Source organism: Glycine max, chromosome 7, assembly GCF_000004515.6.
Source record: "Glycine max cultivar Williams 82 chromosome 7, Glycine_max_v4.0, whole genome shotgun sequence".
In the NCBI taxonomy this organism is placed as follows: domain Eukaryota; kingdom Viridiplantae; phylum Streptophyta; class Magnoliopsida; order Fabales; family Fabaceae; genus Glycine; species Glycine max.
The window spans coordinates 5,094,337-5,107,428 of NC_038243.2; the positions used below are offsets into that span (position 1 = coordinate 5,094,337).

The following is a 13,092-nucleotide window of genomic DNA, read 5'->3' on the forward strand; positions in this document are numbered from 1 at the left end:
AACGAGATTCGTTGGGACTAAATGAATATGAAGTAGTTAAAATATATTTTCAAAGTACAGTGGCTTATGGTGAATGATATTCATCCTTCATAACAGCCCAAAATAAGACTAAAAGAACCAAAATCAAGTAGAACTAAATTTATATTGTGTATCAATTTACTGTAAAAAGACAAGCATAAAAAACACTTTAAAATTACAATTTCATATTCCAAATGTTTTGTTTTATTAAAAGTTGTTTTTGATAGAATCTAGAGATGCCAATTTGTTGTTAATTGTTGTTGCGGCTGATTAAACTACAACTACTACTTTGTCAAAACAAAAATACAACTGCTATGGTTCATAAAAAAATATTTGACTACTTACCGACTGAGCAAGAAATATATTACATTGTTTTCCACATCAGAGTCTGGATCACAAGCAAGATTGCGAGCACAAAATAGTTTATGCTCTTTTTTGGTAAAACATTTATGACAAAAAAAATTGTAGTACAAGAATTACAAATTTACATATCATATATATAATCTATGCAAGTCACGTGGAAAATGGTTTGGACCGTGGCAGCAGACAGAATAAATTCTAGTAAAAAATCATGAAAAGATTTCAAAAATTTCCCATGATCTGATCCGAAATAATGTTTCCAAATCTGCAGAAGGGTGGAACAAAAATCTCCTGAAGTAAATCTCAGCAGAATTTTTATTTCTATACTTGTATTATGCAGCTGTTCTGGGTGCTTTCATGCCAAATCCACGCCTTTCTTTCTCCACTCTGTGAAATTGTAAACACAAGAGGATTAACAACTATCCTAACTGCAGGTTCTTAAAGATTAGTAAATTATGTAATGGGAAGAAAATTATTTAACAAGTCAAGTGCAAAGACCATATTCATTGAAGGGGTAAAAGTAACAACTGAAATCGGCTTGAAATATCAATCTTTACAGAAAACATCTGTTGAATCATCAAATTGATACCCCGAATTGAAATAACAAGTACTGGGCAGATTGATCATTATACATCATAAATGTATTAAGAAATTAATCCTACAACACTTGTTCCAGAAAACACAGCTTTTCGCTCTATTTTTTTTTCATTTCCACTTAAAATCTTCAACAAAGAGACTAATGGAAACAACAACTTAAGCATATCCTCTTCCTTACAGCACACCAAAATCATGCACCCCGTCCCAGATATATTCATGTTGATTTGCATTGTTTGTTATTAACCTAGGAATCCTCTACACTATGTCAAAATATCTAAAAGAGGCAAGCAGTTATGGGGAAAAATTGCACCTGATCTATATGTTCAAGATCACATCCAATTGGAAATATGTTGACTTCTAGGATAAAACAAACATGGGTTGCTAATAATAGGTAACCAGCATTTTATTATCTCCAACTAATAAAAAGAAACGCAAGGGCATTAAAACATAAGAAACAGAATCATCAGAAACTCAGCACTTACGTTGGTGCAAGTTTGCCAAGGCTATCCAGCTCTTCTCCTGTGTCTTCATCCAGGACTCTACCAGAAATTTCAACGATATAATATCTATTGCTATCACGAGGGAGTCCTCTACGAGAAAGCAAATCTAAATCTTTTTGGTGAAGTTCTCTACCATTTACATAAACACTGGTATTTCCACCAGCACATTTATCTGGCATGGGATGCTGGAACTCTTCTATGAATGGCTGCAAGAGAAACTAACATATTAATTTATATGCATGTGAGAAATGGAATGTGCCAGACTAGAATAACTTACCAGAATTATTCCAAGACATGGTCCACCCATGACACCCCAAAATCCAGCCCGAGAATCATACCTGAGGAAGCAAAAGTATATAGGCAAATCAATTACTACACTACATAAGCAATCAGCATAAATTTAAGACTTTTCTTCTAAGGTGTTATAACTCTTCCCAAAATGATATGTAAAAGGCATGTAAAACTATCAAATTTAATGTTATTTTGTCAATGAACACACTGCAGATGATAAGAACTTAAGTGAGTACATCAAATAATTTCACAAATATTTATCAGACAGGCAACTTTAGAACCATTGAACCATTTTCAATTAATTATGATCCTTCATAAATTTCTTTTTATTTGAGTCTTCTGGTATATGTCAGCCTAACATAGATGACTGCAAAGAATAATACTTACCAGTAATTCCCTGGCTGGATTGGCCCGGCTAGCTTTTCAGCCTTCTTAATCATACGATCTGGTATGGGATGTCCGTTTACAGTAACATTACTTTTGCCATTATCTTTCTTGATAATGTTTGCTAAAAATGATTCACCCCTTTTGCTAGATCTAGAACGATCATGTTCTCCGCTTGCATCACCAGAATCCTGGAAGACCCCATTGTTAGAATAATCATTGACATCCATCTCAGTTGCAAGCACCTCTTTCAAAGAATTCTGCCTTGAGGCATTCTTTTCTATTTTTTCCGTCTCTTGATCTGAGCAACTACTCTGGTTTCCTTTCCCTAATCGTTTTACAGCATTATTAAATGAACCACTAGGTGAAGGAGATTGAGAGGCTTTAAATGGCTGATGAATGGACTTAGTAGCTTCAATTGGTGCAGTCATAACTTCTGGACTATTTTCATCATCAGAAATACAGGGAGATGAAGAATGGAAACTTTGCCTCTCCCGGGACTTGGTAGAGTTCAAGATTGGGTCTGCAGCCAGCACAGGAGATTCTCTATCAACTGAATGAAAATCATAACCAGAATAATCATCAGATGAGAAGTTCGCAGCACCTGCGTTTACATCACCACAGGCTTGGAATGCACAACTATTCACAACCTCATTAGTGGTATCATCAACCCTTGTGGATGTGGTAGTTTCCTCCATTTCTGAATTAGGAGAAATAATTAGCTTCTTATTGATGACAGAGAATTTTATTTCTGTAGAACAAGCCCCACATCGCATTTTCAGCTGACGATTTTTCACCATGACCAGTGTCTTTTTAGGCAGTTGCAGTAACTCAAAGCAAATATGACATGTGATGAAAGGAGAACCACCAGCTATAGGAAGGCATTGCCGACTACCAGTACCAGGCACCACTTTTCGAGGACGGCTTCCAACAAATCCACCCATCTCAGAACTGTAGTCTCTAGGCCCTCTTGTATGCAGTTGTTTTTCATGTAAACTCACAGCAGACATGGCAGTTCTAGCATTATGAACATGTGGACCAACTGCCCCTGAAATCTCATGATGGTATAGCATAGAATCATTTGGGGTACGAGGGAATCTGCTCTTAACGAATGCAGCAGGTGGAGCCGGCACTGAACCTCTTATTTTGTTGTCATAGCAACGGAAACATGGGCAAGAAGGTGGGTGAAGCATAGCATTCTGTGCATATGGATCATAGGAATCTGGAACAGTATCAGTATAGCGTCCAGGAAAGTAGGGGTGCATTGGTTTTTGCAAGAACTGACGGGGTATAGGATGTGAACTTCTCATCATCTGGGATACAGAAGGATCCCCATATCCAGGAACATAATTTGGATTATGCATAGAAGGATGGAAGTTGTGCATAGCCATTTCATGATCACTTGCATAAGCATATGGATCTTGATGATAATTGAAATAAGGAGAACCTGCCATATGTTTGTTACTAGTAGGGCCAAAGAATTGTCCTGAGGACCTGTTCATTGCCGATGATCCATCTGGAAACCAATTTTCAGGGCCACCAAAAAGATCTGGAGGAACCATCTTTCCCTCAGGAAGAACCTTTTCTTTGGGGTTACTAACCACCTCAGAAGACTTGTTCAACTGATTGGACAACTCACCCAGCTTCCTTAGAATCTCGGCTCGATCTTGCTCAAGGTGCTGAACCCTATTCACACCATCCATGTCCTTGTAATTCCTCCATTGCTCCCCATAACTGTAAGAAAAACTGGAAAAGCTATTTGAAGATCCCTCATCAGGATAATTTAGAGTGGGAAATCTCACACCCTCCATATCAGCGTGTGTCTTTCTCCAAAACCCCTCCATCTCACCTCTTTCCCCATTTGGCCAATTAGACATTCTCCCATAGAATTGGTCCCCTCCCATGTGAGTCTTCTGCTCCTTCTGCTCCCTTCCAATTGACTTGCCCCTTTTGTCCTTATTGACATTAAAACCATCCTCCAAAACCCCTTTCTCATCCCCATCCCTAGAATCATCCAAAAACCTCTCATGTCCTTTATTTGGTTTCCCCAAATCCCTTCTTTGACCCTCCCAGAAGGAACCCCCACTGGGCCTAACTTCAACATCTGAATTATCACTCAAATCAACTACCCCTTTCCCCAAGAAACTTCTTGGTGTACCTTGATCTCCTCCACCTTGTTCCTTATCTGAGGTCTGCCACAACCTACCACCACCTTCAAAACCTTTAGGCTTTCCTACAAAGGAAAACAAAGTGGAAACCACAATAAGAAATCAGAATTTCCAACCCCTTTTCATGCCTTTGACCTTTGAACACAAAAGATCCTAACTTCACCAAACCAAAAACACTAAAGTCTCAATACAGCTAAAACAAACAAAAAAACTCCAAAGCACATTAAATCAAACTACCCCTCATGCTAAGTTGATTGAGGAAGAGAGGGAGATGAAGAAAGGGTACCTCGAAGAACAGTATTACAAGCACCACATTGATAAATAGTGTAATTGGCAAGCTCGGGAAGAACATTTTGACACTTGGGGCACCGCACCAAACGCAACTTGGTCGAGTCCTCCATTGCTGGAACTGAGAGATAATACACAACACAAACACACAAAGTTCCTCTAAGGCTCTAACCAAGCACTATAACCAAACAAAGAAGAAGAAGAAGCAGAATCCTATTAATGTAGAACTTTCACGTAGAGGTCCAAAAGGAAGTGCTTGGCTTCTTGGAAACAACAACAACAACGTCAGAAAATGATGTAACCAAGTTTGTGGGGCGAGGAGGGAAGACAGAGAGAGAGTGTGTGTGTGTGTGTGTATTTTGTGCTTTTTCTTTTGGTGATGATTTCACTTTTGGGTTTTCTTGGTTTTTTTCTCAGAATCCAAACAGCATGAGACCAAAACCGAAAAAGGAGTAATGAAGAGAAGCACAGTGGGGACAAAGTTTCCTCTAAGAATCTTAGAACTTTGCAAAATTGATCCCTTTCATTCCATTTCAGAGTTACTGGAAAAAGATCGCAGCTTTAAATTATGCGTTGAGTTTTAGAGAGGGAGAGAGACAGGGATTGAAATAGTAATATAGTAAGATACTAGCAATTGTTTAAGGTTGTACGCAAACCAAGACGATGCCCAGAGATTTACTTTTATTTTTGTTTAAAATCAATTTTAAAGGAAAATTATACCCAGAAATCTATAATAACTCGTAGATTCTTACTTTAATCAATTGATAACTCGTACATTCTTATTTTAATCAAATTCTTTTTATAATAAAAACAAACATTTTTTTAACTTGATTTTTATAAAACTTATTTTTGTTTAAAATCAAAGTGAAATTATTAATGTTCAAATGTTTTAAAAGTAACATTGCTGTAAAATCAGTGTAGTATTTTCATTTTAACACAAATTATTTTTTTTAGTCAAATTGAAGACAAAATCAAATTTATTTAGAGTAATCAAACATTTCTATTTATACTAAATTTACATTTACCATGAGACAAAATAAATTTAGGGGAGTGTTGATAACACACTTTTTAATATATATTTTTTAAATATTTTTTATTATTAATTAATATTTATTAAAAATTATAAAATTATAAGTAAGACTTGTTAAATAAAAAGCAAAACCTGTAATTTTTTTTTCATTTCTAATAAATTACTCAGAATTATAAAAATATGTTGAGAAGAACACTTATAAAGAGAAATAGTTCATCCATTAGCACTGTAATTTTTACATTATTATGTAATCATAAATTTTCATATTCAGCAAGTTGCTGAACTTTTATGATAACTATATTTTTTTTTTACAATTATAATAGTTATTTTAAAAATTATAACTACTATATTTTTTTATTGACATTTAGAATACATTAAAATTAAACTCCGTCAATCAATCCTATAAATCATTAGTAAAAGTCAAATTAAACTTTAATTATTTAAGTAAGTTATAAATTTGAAAATAAAAAAATGTGATATGAGATTCCATTAAAAAAATTAATTAACTATTTTACAAAAATAGTCATCAAACAGAAACGGATAAATATTTCACTATTATAAAATAGTGAATAAAACACTATTAAAAAATGTGTTAGATTAAACATATAATTTAATCTTTACATATGTCATGAATTTTAATTTAGTTCTAATATGTAAAAATCTATTAATTTAATCCCTATACATGTGAATTTAATCCCTATACATGTGAATGTTACTGATTGATCTTTGCCACCATTCTATATTTCACAAATAAAAGCTTTTTAACAGAAAATTATAAATAAAATCTTTTAATTCTGTATTTTATTACATATACATTTATATATTTTAACTTGTTGATTTTAATTTTTATTATTTGTCCCACCGTCTCAAGATCCTAAATTCACCACTATATGTCATCATTAACTCTTTATGCATTTTTAATTTGATCCATTATTTATTTATGTGTATTACATTCTTAATTTAGTTTCTATAATAGAAATTAGAAACCAAATAAAATGTACTACAAGTATAAGAATCAAATTGAAAATAAATAAAGGGGTTAACAGTTAACGTAATAGAAACTAAATCAATAGATAACATTTAAGAATATAAAACTAATTTAATAATATCAAACTAAGAATCAACAACACATTAGATAGTCTCCAAGTAGTATTTATATAAGCAACTTAATTAATTTATACCATCTCAATTTCAAATAACCAAATTATTTTTCTTTCTAATAAGTATATCTATCAAATAAATTATTTAACTCATAAATATTCTATTTCTTTCGGTTATTTTAATACAAATTTAAGTAACTCATAAATAATTATTACTATTTGTATATTAATATTTTTTTTTGTTAAACAACTCATTAAATAATTCTGATTGTAAATATATGCTTTTGTAGAGACTAAATCAGATATGCAAACAATGAAATGTGTTACTATCGTTTCCCAAGTCAATGGTGACACATTCCAGCATTAACACATGCATGCTGAAACCACGTCAATGCGAGGAATCTATTTGGCTGCATTACATTATTTGAAGTGAATTAATGCATTCTTTAATTTCCATCACAAAGGAAATGGTCGTTGAAACCGCAGCTTCACACTCAAGCTTTCTTTTCAATACGCGGCAGGAGGGAGCAATCACTTTACGTTACTTTCTATGCTTCTGAAATGATAAAATCACAAGCAATTAACCATCCACATTAATTTATATATGCATGTGACATGAAACACTCGAATATCACAATTTATCAGCCTAATATCTATGAATAATACTAGTATTTCTTAATTTCCTGTCTTCTTAGTTGACCTAGTTATAATTAAATTACAAAGAGTCATAAAAAAAATGCAAATATATATGTATATAAACAGTAAATTATAGTAATTATCCTCCTTTTTTAGGGAAAAGTTATAATAATTATAGTAATTATTCTTAGATCACCAAAAAATTAAAATACAAGTATTTCTTTCATGCATGTCTTTTTAGCTGACCCAATATTTCTTATTGTTTGAAAAATATTGCTTCAAAAGTTAAAATAGCAAGGGATTATATGAAATCTCAAGAAACCTGGGATAGATTTAGTGTAATTTACTAAAAAAAAGAAATATAACAAGACACTACTCAATAGTTAATCAAATGTATCTTTATCTTTTACGGTGTCAATGCGAGATGTTTCCTTACTATTGGGGAGTTGACGGTATAAAAATTAGTCTAAAATCTCCATTATTCTTACCCGAAAACAAAAAGGAAGCAATATGCAAAGTACTTTTAAACGACATTTTTTTTTTCTACGAGGTTAATTATGAACACTGTTTTATTTTTTATTTTTTTTACTTTAATTTCTTATACACATAATATATTTCTTTAATTTTAATTCTGCAAACATCTCATTTAAAGAGTATTTTTCTGGATGCGCAAATTTCAGATACCACTGAATTCGAAGCGCATAAAAAATGCAGTAATATCAGTTATTTTTGGGAAATAATCTTGCAGTTGCAGATGAAACTTTTAGAAAATAAATTAGAAGACATGAAATGAAATTCTAATTTATCTATGATACATGATAATGATAATGCAATGTTTATCATTAAACGCATAGACTAATGGATAATAAATTATTTGTTTAATCAATAGTATTAAACATTGAAAACGTGGATATGGAAAGGGATGCAGAAGAGGAAAGGTCTCATGGAAATTTTATGTCTGGTCTTCTCTTCTATTCTCTCATTGTACAAGTTTACTGTCTCTTTTTCAGTTATTCTGGTATTATTTCTTGAAAATTACACAATTTTAAATTGAATCATAAAATTAAATATTAACACAAATTAACTAAACAGCATCGCAGCAACACAATTGAAAAAAAGACACTAAAGATGCCAATTTGATAAGCATGAGGGTCCCATGATCATGCAGCACCGTTGCGACGTTGGGTGGCCCCTTCTCTCTTTATTGTTGCTTCATCTCTTCTTATTGGTCTTTTGTATCTCTTCTTGAAACCATCACCATTGCCAAATTCAACCCATTATCACCTTTCATTTTCTCCCTTACCGACATGCTTTGCCTCTTGGAATTTGCAACCCATTCACACTATTTTATTTTCCCAATTTTACATATTAATTTTTATGTTATTAAAATAATTTTAATTGTTTTTTAAAATAAATAAAATTCATTCTCTCGTCGAGTGCATAAATCAACTCTTGCATGATTATTTCATTTACACTAAAAGTTTTGAGTTTGACTTTATCGTTCATCATGATAAAGAGATGATTTTATTATTTATTATGATTTTATTCAACTCAAATAAAATTGTAGGTGAAAGATATATGTTATTTAGATAAAAAATTATCTCTTTATTTTTTAAACCACGTGTAATAAACCACATGTAATAAAAGTTTTTATATATGGTTATTGCTTGTTTTGTCTTCGCTTGTCCAAGTATGATATTTGCGATGTTAGATGTTTATAAGCTTAACAACAAGTTCGCACTATCGCATTGCTTAATTATGATACTTCATCCAACAATTAAGTGTATGCTTAATTAGTTTTTTTAGTTGAGTAAGAGGTTAACGTACGTTTGTTAAAAAACAATTAATTATTACTTTTTATTTAAACAATTGAAAATTCGCATTAACAAAAACCAAGTTCACTTTAAAAAGAATGGTGCGTGTTTTGTTCACAAAGTTAAACTAGGAGAAAATTCAACTATACATTAATTATATATCTAAGATAATTTTTTAATTGGCACTTTACTGCCATTGTAAAATGGCACTGATTCTTATTTTGCTACAAATTTTTATTGTGTTGCAATGATACTGTTCTGCATTTGATTATTATTAAGTGTATCACATATAAGAATGTTCACCATTTCAGAGGTTAATTCTTCACCAAAAGAACTCCATTGGTATATGTTAAAATAAAAATACTGTTCTGCACAGAAAATTTAAAATGAATGCTTCAATATAAAGTATGTTTACAAGTCATGTCATTATATTATACTCCAACAATTAGCAATCTTTGTCAATCTATTAAGTCAACTCTAAAATTAAAATACATCAAATTCAAAATGACCTTTCTACCATCCACCCGACGACCTACCCATGTGTCTTGTTCTTTTCTCTGCATTAATTCTTCATCTTCATCTCCTTTTATTTATTGATTTTTGGAACAAACTCTCATTTCCATTATTTTAAAGATATATCGGCATCATTAGTTTAGGTGGGGAAAAAAACTGTAATTATTTCAGTTTCACTATAATTTAAAGTGTTAGTATTTGGTTAAGAACTTTTTTTTAAGGAATCGTGTTAAGAACTTGTCACTTAACAAATACATGCATATCCATCATATCCATCAGCAAAAGAAAATGTCATACATTAAAGGCATAAAAGATATTAAATATTAAAATTATTATTTTTTATATATAAAACTTACTTCATGGAAATTAAATTAGCATATAAATAGTATAAAATTACATTTACAGTATGATATGTTAAATTAAAAGTATAATCTGCAAATAATATATTAATTTAATTTCGTATATTTACAGAATTGACTTTGAATGTGATGTATAGTAATAACAATAGTAATAATAATCGTTAAGTTTAAGTGGTATCCCAAACAAAATTTATTAAATGGCTTACCAAACATTTTTATTTTAATTAAAAATTATAAAATAATTAAATAAGTTATAACCTAATTAAATTGATTTATCAAGTATACTTTTAAAGGACAAAAACAAAATTTAATTATATATATATATATATTTTTTTTTTCTTTCATAAACATGTCTTTTTTTGCAACAATTTCCATGTCTTTTTTGTTCAATAAATACTTACATATAGATTTATAGATTATCCACCAACAAACTCATATCCTTCCCAATCCCCTTAAAATGCTATTAAGTTATTTCAAATCAATTACAGTATTATATTTTAGTTAGGAGAATGGATCAAAATATTTTATTTAGGAGTCTCGTAAGTCAAAAGCCACGAAAGAAGCTTATACCGATTCTTTGAATAGAAAAAACCTTTTCAATTTTGGCGGGTCTTCAAGGTTTTTTTCCCATTATATTGAAGGAGGAAAAGGGTGGATACTTCAATATAGTACTATAATTACGACAGAATGTGATTGATTTGATTGTCAGATTTATTGCATTATAAGATCTTAAACAAAAAAACAACAACTTGTCGGCAGGAAAGATTAATGTTTTTTTGGTAACAATATTAATAAAAATGAGTAAAATGATCATTTTTAATTATTTCGGAAAAAGGAAAACTATAAGCCATTTCCAAAATTAAAGTTCAAAATTGATTTTAAAATTATTTTTTCAATTAATTTCCAGAATTTAATTTTTGAAAGAATATTCAACATATTTTAAAATAAAATTTTGGTACCACTGAAAAACAAAAACGATGATGTGAAAAATAATTATCACAGAGCCTATATCTAAGGCCCAATCAAGCCGAGAAACCCAAATCCATGGAGCCCATAAACTGTACCCTACACCTAATTATCTGCGGTATCGCCAGCTAATTTTTTTGTTAACCGTAATAAGCTAATAACCGTTGGAATTAAAAGCAAAAGCTTAATTTTTTTTATTTTATGTATTATCAGTTTAAATATTTTTTTGTGAAGAAAAATTTGAATATTTTATATTTTTAACTCTTTAGAAAATTTTGAATATTTTATATCAACTTGGTTAGTCCCACATGGCATTATGATTTTCTTGAAAGCATTAAGCAGTGGAAAAAAAAACCTTACAAAGGAGATATCAAAAGCCTAATATAATTAATGACGTCAGCCTATGGGTCAAGTAAAATATTATCAGTCACATCTAGGTCTAATATCACGTTAGTAAAATCTATTAAACATTTAACAAAAGACTGCATGAGGAATCAAAGTGGCACAATTACTATATCTAAAAAATTCAATTTACACAATTAAAATTTGAGAGAATAAAATCTCACAAGTACTAAAACTAAAAGACTAAGTATAATTAAGCGTTATGATAATCATGTACAAGAGAAGAATTCCCCTTCTTCTCCATTTTATCATCTCCACTCTTGGATATTTTCATTGAAATGCTGGTAAAGAATACTATTAATTTATTTTCTGTGGTTGTGACTTGTTTGGTGATAGTATTGTACAGAACAAAGTGTAAAAATGTCGATATGGCTTGGGTTGGTTTGTGACAACAGTCAGCAGAAGATCCATCTACAATTGCAATATTTAGGCCCATATCATCTTTAGTGTTCACAATGAAAGTTTTTTGCTAAAGCCCCACAAAAGATCCACGCTATCTAAACAATATTAATCCTAGCCATAATTTATTCGTTAGTTTTTTTTTTTGGTAAAAAAATAGTTTACTCTATTTACCAAAATAATTAAAATTCTCATTTTAAGACATGAAAAACTTTTGGAGCCTTTTCCCCCCAAGGATTATCGGTATTAAAAAATTCCATTCAAAATATTATGTACAACAATTCCTTTTCCTATTGAAGGGATAAGGATATTTCTACATTTTTTTAATATAATTCACCTATTTTGGTAACTTGGTATTTATATATTTTGTCTTTCTCCTCCCCCTTTAAAATTTAAAATTATTTGTCACATTTGACTCATATTTTTTTTCAATTAAAGTTCCATTGACTTTTAATATATTACTCAGATGGCCGCCTTTTTTTATTATCTAACAACTATGAACATTATGAATTTCATGCTGTGACAAATCGACTTCCAAAACATAACAATAGAAAAATATTGGAATTTATTGAAGATATGATTAGGAGTTAGATTTTAAGGAAAGAGAAGGGAAGACAATTTTTTCATTTCTAATAAATGTTTTCTAATTTAATAATTTTTTAAAATCGAATTAATAAAAAATAAATTAATATAAATTAGTTAATGTGTTAATCTTTTGTTTCTTTTTATAAATATTACATAGCTCTGTTAATTTAAAAATATAGTATTTGTCTTTCCTCTTTTTTCGAAACATAATGCTATATTAATTTACTGATAAAAAAACTATGCTGTCAATTCGACTAACTCTATGTAGTTTATAGTAAGTCAAATATTCCATGAGGGAAATACATGTACAATAGGCTAGCTCCTCACAACAATAACTTAGACACTTTTTGTTGGTGGGACTACATTATCGCTTTTATCACTAAACTTTGTGTACATGACAGAATAGCTATGTCTTACTACAAGTTTAAGTAGAGTTTAGTTTGGCCTTCCAAGGGTTTGGCTCCATGTCTCCCCTTGGTTCTTTGTTTCTTTTTCTTATTCTTTTGATGAATGATATGATATTGGGTGGTGCTGGTTTTGTTGGGGTCGTTTTGGTGTCAAACCTGATTGGGATGAAAACAACCATTAATTTCTATCACATCCTTCTTTTGCTTAAAAAAATACTATTATATTAATTTAAAGTTACTCTTTTACATATGGAAATGATCAAGAAAAGTAAATC

At 30.7% G+C, this 13,092-nt stretch overlaps 1 protein-coding gene across 1 annotated transcript; it reads right to left on the reverse strand.

Moving 5' to 3' along the window:
* Window positions 1–367: 367 nt before the first annotated feature.
* Window positions 368–5,248, reverse strand: LOC100812957 (uncharacterized). The gene is made up of 5 exons (XM_003528753.5): window positions 4,605–5,248; window positions 2,154–4,383; window positions 1,753–1,813; window positions 1,458–1,681; window positions 368–765 (listed from the first exon to the last, which is right to left on the reverse strand). The coding sequence occupies exons 1-5, from the start codon at window positions 4,717–4,719 to the stop codon at window positions 711–713; spliced, it is 2,685 nt and encodes an 894-aa protein (XP_003528801.2). The 5' UTR covers window positions 4,720–5,248; the 3' UTR covers window positions 368–710.
* Between the last annotated feature and the right edge of the window lie 7,844 nt (window positions 5,249–13,092).

Excerpts from the sequence above, each read along its gene's own strand:
- LOC100812957 (XM_003528753.5), bottom strand. The coding sequence starts at position 4,719 with ATGGAGGACTCGACCAAGTTGCGTTTGGTGCGGTGCCCCAAGTGTCAA. Across the intron at positions 4,384-4,604 it reads TTGTAATACTGTTCTTCGAG|GAAAGCCTAAAGGTTTTGAA; the intron begins GTACCCTTTCTT and ends TTTCCTTTGTAG. Across the intron at positions 766-1,457 it reads CTTGGCAAACTTGCACCAAC|AGTGGAGAAAGAAAGGCGTG; the intron begins GTAAGTGCTGAG and ends ACAATTTCACAG.